General features: G+C 40.1%; 1 protein-coding gene across 7 annotated transcripts in view; it reads right to left on the reverse strand.

Moving 5' to 3' along the window:
- Positions 1–13,395, reverse strand: part of NCKAP5 (NCK associated protein 5) — a 990,571-nt gene that overhangs the window by 203,393 nt on the left and 773,783 nt on the right. For all 7 annotated transcript variants that reach the window (XM_063694774.1, XM_063694773.1, XM_063694772.1 and 4 more), the window contains one exon: positions 1,519–1,587. In XM_063694774.1, the coding sequence (XP_063550844.1) occupies positions 1,519–1,587 (69 nt within the window). The remainder of the gene's footprint in view (positions 1–1,518; positions 1,588–13,395) is intronic.

Genomic DNA, 13,395 nt, shown 5'->3' on the forward strand with positions numbered 1-13,395 from the left:
GTAACCAGTGTACGTGGTTGGGAATATTAAACAATTAACATATCTAATATTAAACAAATAATTTTCTGAGGACATTTTGAGAGTTCTTCAACCACATATAAGTAACCAATACAAAGTGGTATGATGATGACAGTGTCTCAAACTATCAAGTGCGCCAGCATCATCGGGAGGGCTTGTTGACACATAGGTCGCTGAGCCCTACCCCAGAGTCTCTGACTCTGTAGGTCTGTCGTGGGTCCTGAGAATCTGCATTCCTAATGAGGCCCCAGGGGAGGCTGACGCTGCTGGTCCAGGGATCACATTTTTAAAACCACTGGTGCAGGGAGACTCCAAGGACTACTGGACCTCAGAGGAGAGAGACTGCTTCCAGTTTGAAGGGAACAAGAGTTATATATGGTGTTACTGCTGGGAGCTGAGCATGTGTTCCTTATAGATCATCCCATCGACTTCTGAGACAGTGCATTGGAGGAGAGGGGAATGGAGAGGGTAAGAAATATCAAGAGGAGTTTGTTAGAAGAGATTTCCCTCATGGATAGTAGGGAGAAAAAGACTGACGATATATTGGCAGTTCCCACTGGAAAGGTACTGGAACCAGACGAAATGCAGTTTTTCTTTTCTTTCTAAAATCTGCATCAGGTACATTGTAACAAATCTCAAACTGAATCACTCAGAACACAATAAAGTTTTAAGGTGCTGGACAGATGACTAAAGAAGTGATCTCATTTAAATAACAACTGCAATCACTGACAGGTCCTAGGTGAGAACTTGTCAGGGAGCGAATGGCCAATTGTGGCAGGGAGAGACAGGATGCGTCGGTGATTGGTGTGAGCCCTGATGGTGTGAGGTGACAGCGGGGGAGGACGAGGGCTCTGAGCGCATGTCTGTTTTCCCCTCACCTCCCAGAAACTCTCAAATGCCCATTATCTTTGCCATCATCTCTTCATTATCATCACGTAATATTTATCCAGTTTACTCATGCGTATAGCCCCGTCTTCTTCCATTCTGCTCCAGTTTTCTTCCTCATTTCTCTTTCTCTTCTTCGCTTGTTCTGAATCTACTGATTTTTTTCCCTCTGGTTGCCAACTGTGAACATCATCCCCACCCACTCTATAAAGGATTTGCTTTTTCAGAAATGGTATCCAACTGGAGATGCAGCATGCCCCGACATGGTTCTTCTCATTCATTGGAAGGGATCACACTTATTGGACAGAAATAATTTATCATACAGTGAACTGTGGCCCAAGAATATGAAACAACAACCAAAAGGAATATACAGATGCCTGGATAAGGAATTAGGGAGGGAGGGGGGCAGATACACACACACACGCATACACACACACACACCGCCCACACACACACACACACACACTTCCTTTTCAATGGCCACATGTTTACTACATTTGGAGGAGAAAATGCTGATGTTTTGTGGATACTGGTAGCACACACACATTTTGAGATCAGATTAAGGGAATCCTAACTAGTCCAGCCTTGGATCAGGAGCCTCTCCATCCCCCTTACCTCATCAAGACATCGCTCATATTGTTCCCTTTGATTTTCATTCTCCAAAGCCAACGCTGAATTCTCTGCCTGCAGTAAGATACAAAAATAACACAAATAAATCAATGAAATGTTGTGTTATGTGACAACTTATTCCATACAGTTACTAAATATATCTCCTCAGGATCCAAAACAATCTTTTAGAAGTACCTATGACAAGTTCACTCTAAGTACTATTATAAATATTGCAGGGATGACTTCTGTCTTACCAACTTGCTCACTAAAATACATGAGAACTTAAAGAAATGCAAAACTTGATATTCTGAACAGGTAGAAAATCAAATCATGGTTTGATGTGAGAGTGTTCCGTAAAGAGATTACAATGTTTATTTTATTCTATGAAAATGTAAATGGGAGAAATGCCTTAATCCACTTCATTAAGGCCCATCACAGACTCACAGACTTATATTTGTTTAAGCCACAGAAAAGAATCTCACATAAAGTCATGAAAGCATAATTCCAAATGCAAACTAAATATGTTATTTTCATTGTTAGTCAATGACTTATGTACATAAGATAATGAGAAATGTAAGACTTGAACTATACTTAAGCATCCCCTTCCCCACACTCTTGTAATATGACTGCTTTCTCGCTCCTTAGAGCCATGTGGGTATGTGGTTGAATACGGTTACTAGGTTGACATGTAGAATAATAAGGGGAAAGAAAAGTAATCACTGGAAGCTTATTAGGTTTTAGAAGGAGCGTGAAATGCTGATATGAAGCTGCCCTCCACCTCAGGTGACCTGGTTCCGCTGCAGGTTCCTGTCTGAATCTTCAACTGTGCCAGTGAACCCTTCCCAGGGCTATGACAATGACCACCCGCTCTAAGCCCCCAAGCAATCTTGGCTCTACCTGCCCCTTCTCTAAAATCCTCCTTGACATTTGGAAGTAGGGGTATAGTAATCTAAATCAGTATTTTCAAAATTATGGTATGATTTTTAGGTGGTACACAGATCAACATTTTAACTTCACAGTTTTTTCCCATCCGTTTTTCTAAACTTTTTATTTGGAAATAATTTCAAACTTATATCAACGGATGAATGGATTACAGTATGTATACACAATGAAATACTATTTGGCCATAAAAAAGAATGAAATAATATCATTTGCAGCAACATGGACAGAACTAGAAGTCATGTTAAGTGAAATAATCTATGCACACAAAGACAAATATTGCATGTTCTCACTCATATATAGGAGCTAAAAATGTGGATGTCATAATGGTAGAGAATAAAATGATAGATACTAGAGGCTGGGATTTGGGGTAGGTGCGAGAGGGGATGAAGAGACGTTGGTCAATGGTTACAGATATACAGTTAGATAAAATATATAGTTAAATAAAAGGTGTAAGTTCTATTTTTTGACAGCAGAGTAGGGTGACTATAGCTAACAACAACGTATTGAATATTTTGAAGTAGCTAGAAGAGAGAACATGAAGTGTTACTAACACATAGAAATGATAGGCTGGGCTTGGTGGCTCACTTCTGTAATCCCGGCACTTTGGGAGGCAGAGGCAGGTGCATAACTAGAGGTCAGGAGTTCAAGACCAGCCTGGCCAACAGGGTGAAACCCCATCTCTACTAAAAATATAAAAATTAACCGGGCATGGTGATGCACACCTGTAATCCCAGCTATTCGGGAGGAGGAGGTGAGAGAATCACTTGAACCTGGGAGGTGCAGGATGCAGTGAGTGGCGATTATGCCACTGCACTCCAGCCTGGAAGATAGAGTGAGACTCCATCTCAGAAAAAAAAAAAAAGAGAAAAAAGAAATGATAAATACTCAAGCTGATGGATGCCTCAAATACTCTGACACAATCATTATACATTCTATACCTGTAACAAAATATCACATGACCCATAAATACAGAAAATATTATGTATCAACAAACAAAAAGGATAGCACAAAGAATCCCACAAATCCTTTCCTAAGATTCACAAATTGTTAATGTTTTGCCACATCTGCCATATTGATTCCTTTCCATTTCTTTTCTGCACCTGGAAAGTACCTTGTAGACATGATGCGTTTTATTCCTAAATACTTCCATATGTGTTTCCTCATAACAAAGTCCTTGTCTTGTACAATCACAGTATAGTTGTTAATTTCAGGAAATATAGGAAATATAAATACAGTACCACAATGTGATCTACAGTCCTTCCAGTTTCACCAATTGTCCCAATAATGTCATTGATAGCAATTTTTTTCCAGTATACAATCCTACCTGTGATCATGTACTGCATTTGACTGTCATTGCCATTCATCAGGTACCCTCTAATCTGGAATAGCTTGCCTTTTTTTTTTTTTTTTTGAGATGGAGTATTGCTCTTGTTGCCCAGGCTGGAGTGCAATGGCACGATCTTGGCTTACTGTGACCTCCACCTCTCAGGCTCAAATGATTCTCCTGCCTCAGCCTCCCAAGTAGCTGGGATTACAGGTGACCACCACCACGCCTGGCTAATTTTTGTATTTTTAGTAGAGATGGGGTTTCACCACGTTGTCCAGGCTGGTCTTGAACTCCTGATCTCAGGTGATCTGCCCGCCTCGGCCTCCCAAAGTGCTGGGATTACAGACGTGAGCCATTGCACCCGGCCTGGAATAGTTTGTCTTTTTATGTTTTTTATTTTCTTCTTCCCTTCTTTTCCCCCTTATTTCCTCTTCTTCCTTGCCTTTCTTTCTTTTTTTTTTTTTTTTTCCTTTCTGAGTAGAGGCCAGTTATGTTGTTGAACATCCCTTAATTTGGGCTTCTCTGGAGCTCCCTCATACATATTTGGTGGAAACAGTGCACAGGCAATGCTGGGCCCTTCTCAGTGCATCATAGCAGCCACGTGACGTCCATGGGACCTGCTGCTGGACATGTTAACTTTCATCACTTGGTTAAGGTAGGGTCTGCCAAATCTCCCGACTGTAAAGTTACTGATTTTCCTCTTGCAATTAATAAGTAATTTGTGGGGAGATACTTTGAGGCTATGAAAATATCCTATTGCTCATCAAACTTTCACCTACCTACTTAAGCAACCATCAATGATTTTTAACCAAATCATTGATTACCTTGGTTGCATATAGTGACTTCTAACTCCATTTTTCTAACTACATTTATGAGTTGACATTCTTCCATAGGTAAGTGATTTTCCTGTTTATTAGTATGAAAACATCAATTCTGATAATTTTGATGTTCAAATCACTCCAGCTTTGGGCAGGTGAGCCCCTTTAAGCTTGTGTCTGTATCCTTTTGACATGTACCCATCATTTCTTAAATACTTTCTTTTTCAGCAAAAAGAGATGTTCTAGGACCATCTTGCTTTTTCCTTGCTTCAATCCCTGAAATCAGGCATTTCTCTAAGGAATTCTACTTCCTCTTACTTGGGGAATGATAATTGGGAACTAAGATCTGGGTGTTAGCCTGTATCAGTTGCTACCAAGGAGTCACTGCTTCTAGTTGCTTTCAGTGGAAGGATTTTTCCACACTCCTACATGCACAGGCTCAACACCCCCACCCCACCCCAAGCCCCACAGGATTCTTTCATATCTTCTCCTTTTCATATTAGTATCTTCCTTTTTGTACAGTTAGCACTCAGGCTCTCAGCATTATTTTAACTCCTTTGTTCAATCTTACCATGTGTACAAAATTGGTACGCTACCCAAACCAGTGCTAGGAAAAGTTCAGTTTTGTGTTTTTCTTTAGAACAAAAGTATAAAGTAAAAATACTGTGTTCCAAAGTTACTAAGTTGGTTTTTCCCCTCCTCCCCTTTTAGTGTGTTTATATTATTCATTTGAAATTCAGTTCAGTTCATTTGTTTCTGATAGTATTCAAATTTAATTTCCTCCCTTCTTAATTACATTTTGTTTTTTAGAATACATGAAACATTAACAAGAATCCAAAAGTTAAAACTATATTAAAGGGTATATATTGAGTGCAGTGTCCCTCCCTCTCCTGCCTCGTTCCTTTCTACCTCTCGAAGATTCTTTAATAGTGTCATTATCCCTTTTTTGTCTTCCTCTGTTACTTTTAAAATCATGTCCTTTGGCCGGGTGTGGTGATTACAGGCTCACACCTATAATTTCAGCACTTTGGAAGGACAAGGTGGGAGGATCCCTTGAGCCCAGGAGTTCGAGACCGGCCTGGGCGACATAGTGAGATCTCCATCTCTACTAAAAATTAAATAAAATAAAAATTAGCCAGGTGTGGTGGTGCATGCATAGAGTCCCAGCTACTAAGGAGGTTGAGTTGGGAGGATTGCTTGAGCCCCAGGAGGTCAAGGCTGCATGAGCTATGATTGTGCCACTGTACTCCAGCCTGGGCGACAAAACCAGACCCTGACTCAAATACACACATACACACACACACACACACACACACACAAGACACCCACCATGTCCTCTGACTCCCTCCTATTACATATCCAACAATCACCTTTCTTCCTTTCTCTCCTTTTTTCCTGCTATTTTATTAGTTGCATACTTTCTACTTTGCCAGGGTATATCATTTTCACGCAGGCTTCTTCCACCTTTGCCCCCACCCTTGGTTTGGTCTCCTTAATGGATAATGGCTGGTTGGTCTTATGTTCTTTTGCTTCTGTAGCAAAAGAAATTGCTTTGAAATTCCCTCTTTTCCTTTTCCCCTTCACAACCACGTCTCCACACTGCACCTCCTCTTTCCCCTTTATCTCCTTCTTTCCCGGCAGGCTGCCTCTCTGAGACAGCCACCTGGGTCTGCTGCTCACTTTCCAGCCTTGCCCAACAGCCCACTGGATCTGCCACGTGTCCACCTGTGTGCAGTGCTGGCCTTGGGCTTTCTCATTTCCTCGGTGCCCTCTGCTTTCCATCTCCCTGGGCACACACGCTGGCAGCAGGAGTTACATGGGTATCTGGTATTTATTTTTCTACTTACAGTAATTTGAAATTCAAGTGTTCTCTGTTATTGATAATGCAGAAGGCATGGGTTATATGTGGTTTTATTTGTGTTTCCTGGTGATATGAATGTCTTCTTTGGCAGGTGCTTGAAAAGTTTCAAATGTAGGCTAGTTTGTTACTTTAATCAACAATGAAACTTAGGAGAAATGATTGAACCAGAATAGGGCACAAAAATGAGGAAAACTCCTGGGAAAAGTCTGTTTGAGAGTGATTCACCATTTTGATCAAGGTCAGGTCATTTCAACTTAGTCACAGTTCACATTCCAGAACTCCTCAAACACTGTTTCTTCTTCAGGTTACAGTTTTGATCCTTGGCTTTGACCTTGTTGCTTTGGGGCTGAATCCCTGTTTTAACAAACCTGTGAACACCCCAGTCCCTCAGGTGGGATCCTGCCACATTCTTTCAGGTCTCATAATGGACAGAAATGGACAGACATCTGCCGCACAGCACGATCCTTCTGTGCTCAGGCTGATCATCCGTTTGCCCTTTTTAAGTACAGTTATTGGTTATTCCCAGGCTGTTTCTTCTCTTCATTCTTCACCAAACTAAACTGACTTTGCTGTTCCCTTCAGGGATTGCTTTTGGCCAGTCCCATGGAAGCTTTTCCGTCTCTGCAGCTGAGATGGAACCCCTCAGTTCCTCCTCCAGACCAAAAGGAAGAGCAGGCTCAGGTTCCAGTTCTATTCTGTTGCAGTCTTATTAGGCAATGCCATCTTGAGTAACTTTCAGCAAGTCATTTACCATTGCTGGGTTTACAATTTCTTAGTTAATAAACAAAGATATGCAACTTGCCAATCTAAAAGCGATTTCCAGTTCAAATATTTGGATACCATGAATCACGGAGGAAAATGCTAGAATTCCAATTCTACAAAGTCATGATTTCTTTGGAGAAATTTACCTTTTGTGGAGTCTGCTGATTTTAGTAAGCCAGCAGTACAAAGGATAATGGGAAGAAATAAAGGAGAGAACTGCAAATGCCACTTCACACTGTTTACTTTAAATGTCTTGGAAAAAATGTGTACAGAAATAAAGCTGAAAATGGGAATTTATATGGGATGTCTACATCTTGCTCCTACCCACAATATCACGTTGCAAAAACACTGCAATCGATCCATTCAGATAATTACCGTCATTATACCATTTACATTACTTGCCTCACGTTTACTGCTCTGACAATCTATTATCGCCAAGCAAATTAAATACCTAAAGGGTGCTGGTGAAAGCACAACAGTCACATTTATGGTTATTGTGTTCAGTTACAGAGACCAATTTAATTGATGTAATCCTGCATATCCCATGGGACAAAAAAGATATTAACAATCATGCTGGTGAAGTTAAAATAATCTTGAACTGATGATTTTCTTTAATCCATTTGCATTTATTAGAGATTCAGGATTAACCTGCTACCAACTTAAGGCAACAGAGGAAAAAAACAGGAAAAAAAACCCCTCTTAACTAAATGTGATTTAAAGAAACAGTGAATATTTATATAGCAGGAATGGGAAAGGATAAGCAGAGAGGGAAAGGAAAGAGAAAATGCAAGTGTCACTATTAAGAATTACAGACATCACAATACAGGTCTTTTTCTACTTTAAATAAGTATGTTATTAAAGTCAATATGCCCAGAGGATGCAATTAGAGCATTCAAGTAAATGTAACAGTGAATCTTTGCATTCAGCTTTGTCTTCCACAACAATCAAAAACTTTTGCTAGACTTAGCCCGGGACTTAGAAGATTTCCTGCTCAGCGTGGTTTCCCCATGGCTCCAAATTATAGTGGTCTAAATATGTTCATGGTTTCATCTCTAAAAATCCTTAAATGTCCTTATAAAATCAAAGAGCATCACAGAGCAAATCCATATTGGTTTGGTTTACTGTGGAAAAGGGGTTTGACTTGATATGTAAAAGGAACTGTGTTTCTTAGAGGTCCTGCTCAGTGAATAGATAGGCTGGCTGGAACTTACGAATGATTGAAAAATCTGATGCTTCTAAAGCCACTGTTCTACATTAATTCTGTAAGTATGTATTATGTTTAAAATCTTTGTATACTATAAATTTGTTTAATAGATCCTTTTCCACAGACCAAAGGTAGACTACTAGCTCTACACAAAAATCTGTCCTCTGCATAACATAACAGCTCCGCTGCAGGCTTTTCACCTCTTATACTTTGTCTCCACTCACTTCCATGACCTTATATATCTGATTCTCCACAGCACACACCATCTCAAGAGTCAGGCTCAGCTCCTAAAGCTCCCATGCTCCTTCCTGGGCTGTATCTTTGGTTTTGCTGCTCTAGCATGGAATAAGCTTTACTCTCCCATTGGCCTTTCTAAATCTCACTCAGTTTTGGTGGTCTGGCTCAGATCTGGACTTAAAATACTTAAATGGGGACACATTTAAATTAAAAAAAATTGGATGTATAAAAATGTAGCAAAATATTGCAAAGAATTCCCCCACACCATTCAAGAGACTCCCCAAAGGTTAACTATTTTACCACATTTGCTTATCATTTAATACCTATCTATACCTGGAGACAACTTTTTAAAAACACTTGAGAGTAAGATGAAGACACAATGCAATGTCCTTTTACCTCTTAATACTTCGGCATGTACTTCCTAAAAATACATTTTCTATATAACCACTGTGTAGTTATCACATTCAGGAAATTAACATTGATGCAATAGCCTAATCTACTCTACAGGCCTTGTTCAAATTTTTCCAGTTGTCCCTCAGGTGTCCCTGTCTAGTCCAGGATCCAATCCAGGTTCACAGAGCTGCATTTAGTTATCATTTCTCTTTAGCGTCCTCTCATATGGAACAGTTCCTGAGGTGTTGTCTTTCATGATCTTGATACTTTTCAAAAGTATAGGCCAGTTATTATGTAGAATGTCCTTCAATTTGAATTTGCTTGATGTTTCTTCATAGATTTTAATATTTATGGTGAGAATATCATGGCAATGATATTGTGTCCTTCTTAGTGCATTGTATCAGGAGGCACATGATACCAATTTATCCCATTACTACAGGTGGAGTACCTCTAATCTGAAAATCTGAAATGCTCCAAAATCCAAAACTTTTTGAGAGCCAACATGAATAAAGAAATGTGCAACAGAGTCTTTTAGATTTTGGATTTTCAGATTAGGAATGCTGAACTGGGTAAATACATAATGCAAATATTTCAAAATCTGAAAAAGTCAGAAAGTTGAAACACTTCTGGTCCTAAGCATTTTGGATAAAGATACTCAATTTGTATGTTAAATTTGATCACCTGGTGAAGGTGGTATCTGTGACACTTCTCCACTATAAAATTATTTATTTCCTTTTATCAACAGTAAGTATCTTGCGGCAAGGTACTTCAAGATATGTAAATATCCAGAGTCTTTGAGGTTGCAAATATGCAAATATCTAAACTTTGGTTCACTCCTCTTGGTATCTATTGGTAATTTTTTTTTGACTAAAACAATTATAACTGTGGTGGTTGCCAAATAGCAACTTTTATTTTTATTTTATCTATCATCTATCTATCCATCCACCCATAGCAACTTTTATCTATCTATCTATCTATCTATCTATCTATCTATCTATCTATCTATCCATCCATCCATCTTTCTATCTATCCATCCATCCATCCATCCATCCATCCATCCATCCATGTTGGTGCAAATGTAATTGTGGCTTTTGCCATTACTTTTAAGGGCAAAAACTGCAATTATGTTTGCACCAATATAATATCTATCTTGTTACCTCTTATACTTTGTCTCCACTCACTTCTATGACCTTATATATCTGCTTCTCCACAGCGCACACCATCTCAAGAGTCAGGCTCATCTCCTAAAGCTCCCGTGTTCCTTCCAGGGCTGTGCCTTTGGTTTTGCTGCTCTAGCATGGAATATGCTTTACACTCCCATTGGCCAAATAGTGACTATTGGCTCTGTCACCCAGGCTGGAGGGTAGTGGTGTGATCATAGCTCACTGCATACTCAAACTCCTGGGTTCAAGTGATCCTCCCGCCTCAGCCTCTTGAGTAGCTGAGACTGCAGGCATGTGCCAACATACTCCACTAATTTTTAAAAACATTTTTGTAGAGATAAGGTATTGCTATGTTTTTCAGGCAGGTCTTGAGCTCCTGGTCTCAGGTGATCCTACCACCTCAGCCTCCCAAAGCATAAATAGTGATTTAAATTCTACTAGTCTTCCTGCATTTACTAGTTTGAACCTTATCACAAGTAGGGGCCACACATTGTAGCACTTTATTGTAATGCCTTCAATTGAGACTAGTAGTTTCATGAGTATTATTAGTCTTCTCCAGTTAGACTCTAAGCCCTTTGAGACAGGGATCATGCTTTATACTCCTCTTTTCAAAGGAGTGAGATGTAAATTAGTGTATTTTTAAGCTTCTACCTGGCCTCTTAGAACACTTCTTATATGAGCTACCATGTAGGCAGTCTGAATGTTTTGAGGTGGTATAAAGCCCCAGCTATGCAGACAGGCCCTGGAGGATGAGATGCCTTGCAGAGAGAGATAGGCCAGGGGACACTGAGAAGCCGGACATGGGAGTGAAGGAGCCATCTTGGAAATGGATCCTTTCACCTCTTGACATCACATAGATTGGAGATGAACTATCCAGCTGTGTCCTCCCCAAATTTCTGACCCATAAAATTGTGAGAAAAATTAAATTGTTATTTTAAGCCTCAAAGTGTTGAGATAGTTGGTTACATAGCAATAAATAAGTGGAACAGTCATATTCAGGAAACGAGGTGGAACATCAATTCTTTTATGTGTACCTTCAATTACTGGTCCTTTGCTGTACCTGCAGGAGCTATGCTGGGGGTAAATAAAGATGGATAAAATATACAGGGGCCATCATAAAGAAAACAATAGTCTAATAGAAGAAACAAGTTAATTTCTCACATTGAAAACTACAATGCAATAGGATCAGAACAAAAAAAAACCAACAAACTTCAGATGAGGTAGGAAAGAGGTGACCCTTGAATCAGTCTACTCAACAGGCAATCAAAACAATGACAAAGGTGCACATTGGACTAAATAAAAATAACACAGTTTTGAACAAAATGCCAAGAAAATGACACCTGACTTGTATTCAAAAAGCAAATTATTCAACCAGGCTAGAATCCTGGATGTAAATATTGTCAAATTATTATGAAAGCAAATAATGTCAGACACTATCTAATACCCACTGCAGAGAAAACCTTGGGTTCAACAATGGCAAAAAAAAAAAAAATAACAAACTGATCATATGCAAATGAAACAGGTAGAAATGAACAGGGTTGAGTGGTGTGGAAGAAAGAAGGTGGAAAGAAGACGTCCTCTGAAGGCAAAAAGAGAGAGAAAGAGAAGAAAACGACCAATTCACAGTAGTTAAAAAAGGCTGCCTCCCTGTGGCTTTCCCACGGCAAAAGCTGGTCTTTTCCAGAGTGACATCTTTCAAGCTTGCTGAAACTCCTTCAATTCAGGAAAGGCAGGCAGGTCAGAATAAGATCAGAAAAGGTATTTCTCTAAAATACCAATTCAACTCATGGTTTGGCCCCATAGGTAAGAAAAGGTGCTTCTGTACTTTATTTTCTCTTTGGAATTTTTTCCAGCCAAAAATGTGCTGCTTTATGATGGCCAGCCTGCGCCAGAGTCCTGTGCCACTCTACTTAAATAACACACTTCATGACTCTAGGCCATCCCAACAATTTCATCTGGGGAGGCCAAAGGGCTGTACCTGCAGGAGCTATGCTAGGGGGTATACAAAGATGGATAAAATATAGAGAGGCCACCATAAAGAAAAAAATAGTCTAATAGAAGAAACAAGTTAGTTTCTCACAGTGAAAACTACAGGCTTCCAAGCAAAATACACAGGTCCCCAAAATGTTCCTAATTCCCCTGCAGTCTGTTCTGTTTTGAAAGCTGTTTAAAAACATCCTGAGGAAAAAGTCCCAGGGGAGTGGCTAAGCGTGCCAGCCAGGTGAATGCATTTTCATCTGCTAGAGTGATATAAAGTCTGAATACAAGGAACACCAAGAACTGGAGCTGAAATATTGAATCTCCTTCCCTCTATGATTATAATTCAAACTTACGGGGTTTCTGAATCACTCATCTTATCACACCTGGCTTCCATAGTGGCCATATGTGTAGCGTAGTTGGCTAAAGGGTGTTCCCCACTGATTGTATTTGAGAGCTTGTACAGTATCCAGACCCAGACAATGTCCAGGGCTGCTGGGCATCTTGGAGGCAAATGTTATCATCCTAGAAAATGTCAATAAAGACATTAAGCTCTGACCACCTACAGAGAAACAAACACGTGTACCCATACATGTGTGAAGGCATCCTCACAATGTCCTTATTCTTGGACTCAACCCATTAGGTTTAGGACCAGCGTGAGACACTAAGGATATAAACTACATTAAAATGAAGTCTTTGTTTAAAAAAGTTGAGGAGCTACGCCATGAGAACATGTGATGTAGAACCTGTCCACAGGTTCATTTTTTAAGAGTTGAATAGAAAACACTTCATAATGAAACCTCTGTGTACTTCCAGAATTTAAACGTTTGGATGGGGCTTCAGGCCAGTGGTTGGAAACTTGAGTGTGCATTGGAATCACTTGGGGGGTTATGGGATCACAGACTGTGGGGGAGCCACCCTCATGTTTGGATTCAGGGCACCTACAGTAGGGTCCAAGAACTGACATCTCTAACAAGTTCCCAGGTGCTGCTGCTGGCCTGGGAACAGCACTTTGAGAGCTAGTGCTCAAGATGGATCAACTTCAGGGTGAAGGTGGGTGTCACCTCCTTCCTGCCCCATGCTGCCATTGCCTTGGAAGCGTTCAGAAGTCTCTTACTGCTTCTCTGGAACTGGGGGGTGGTAACCACACAATTTTATACTTTTCCTTCTCTTGTTTTGTTTATGAGTCTGCCTCTCTC

The sequence above is a fragment of the Gorilla gorilla genome, chromosome 11 (genome assembly GCF_029281585.2).
Source record: "Gorilla gorilla gorilla isolate KB3781 chromosome 11, NHGRI_mGorGor1-v2.1_pri, whole genome shotgun sequence".
NCBI lineage: Eukaryota > Metazoa > Chordata > Mammalia > Primates > Hominidae > Gorilla > Gorilla gorilla.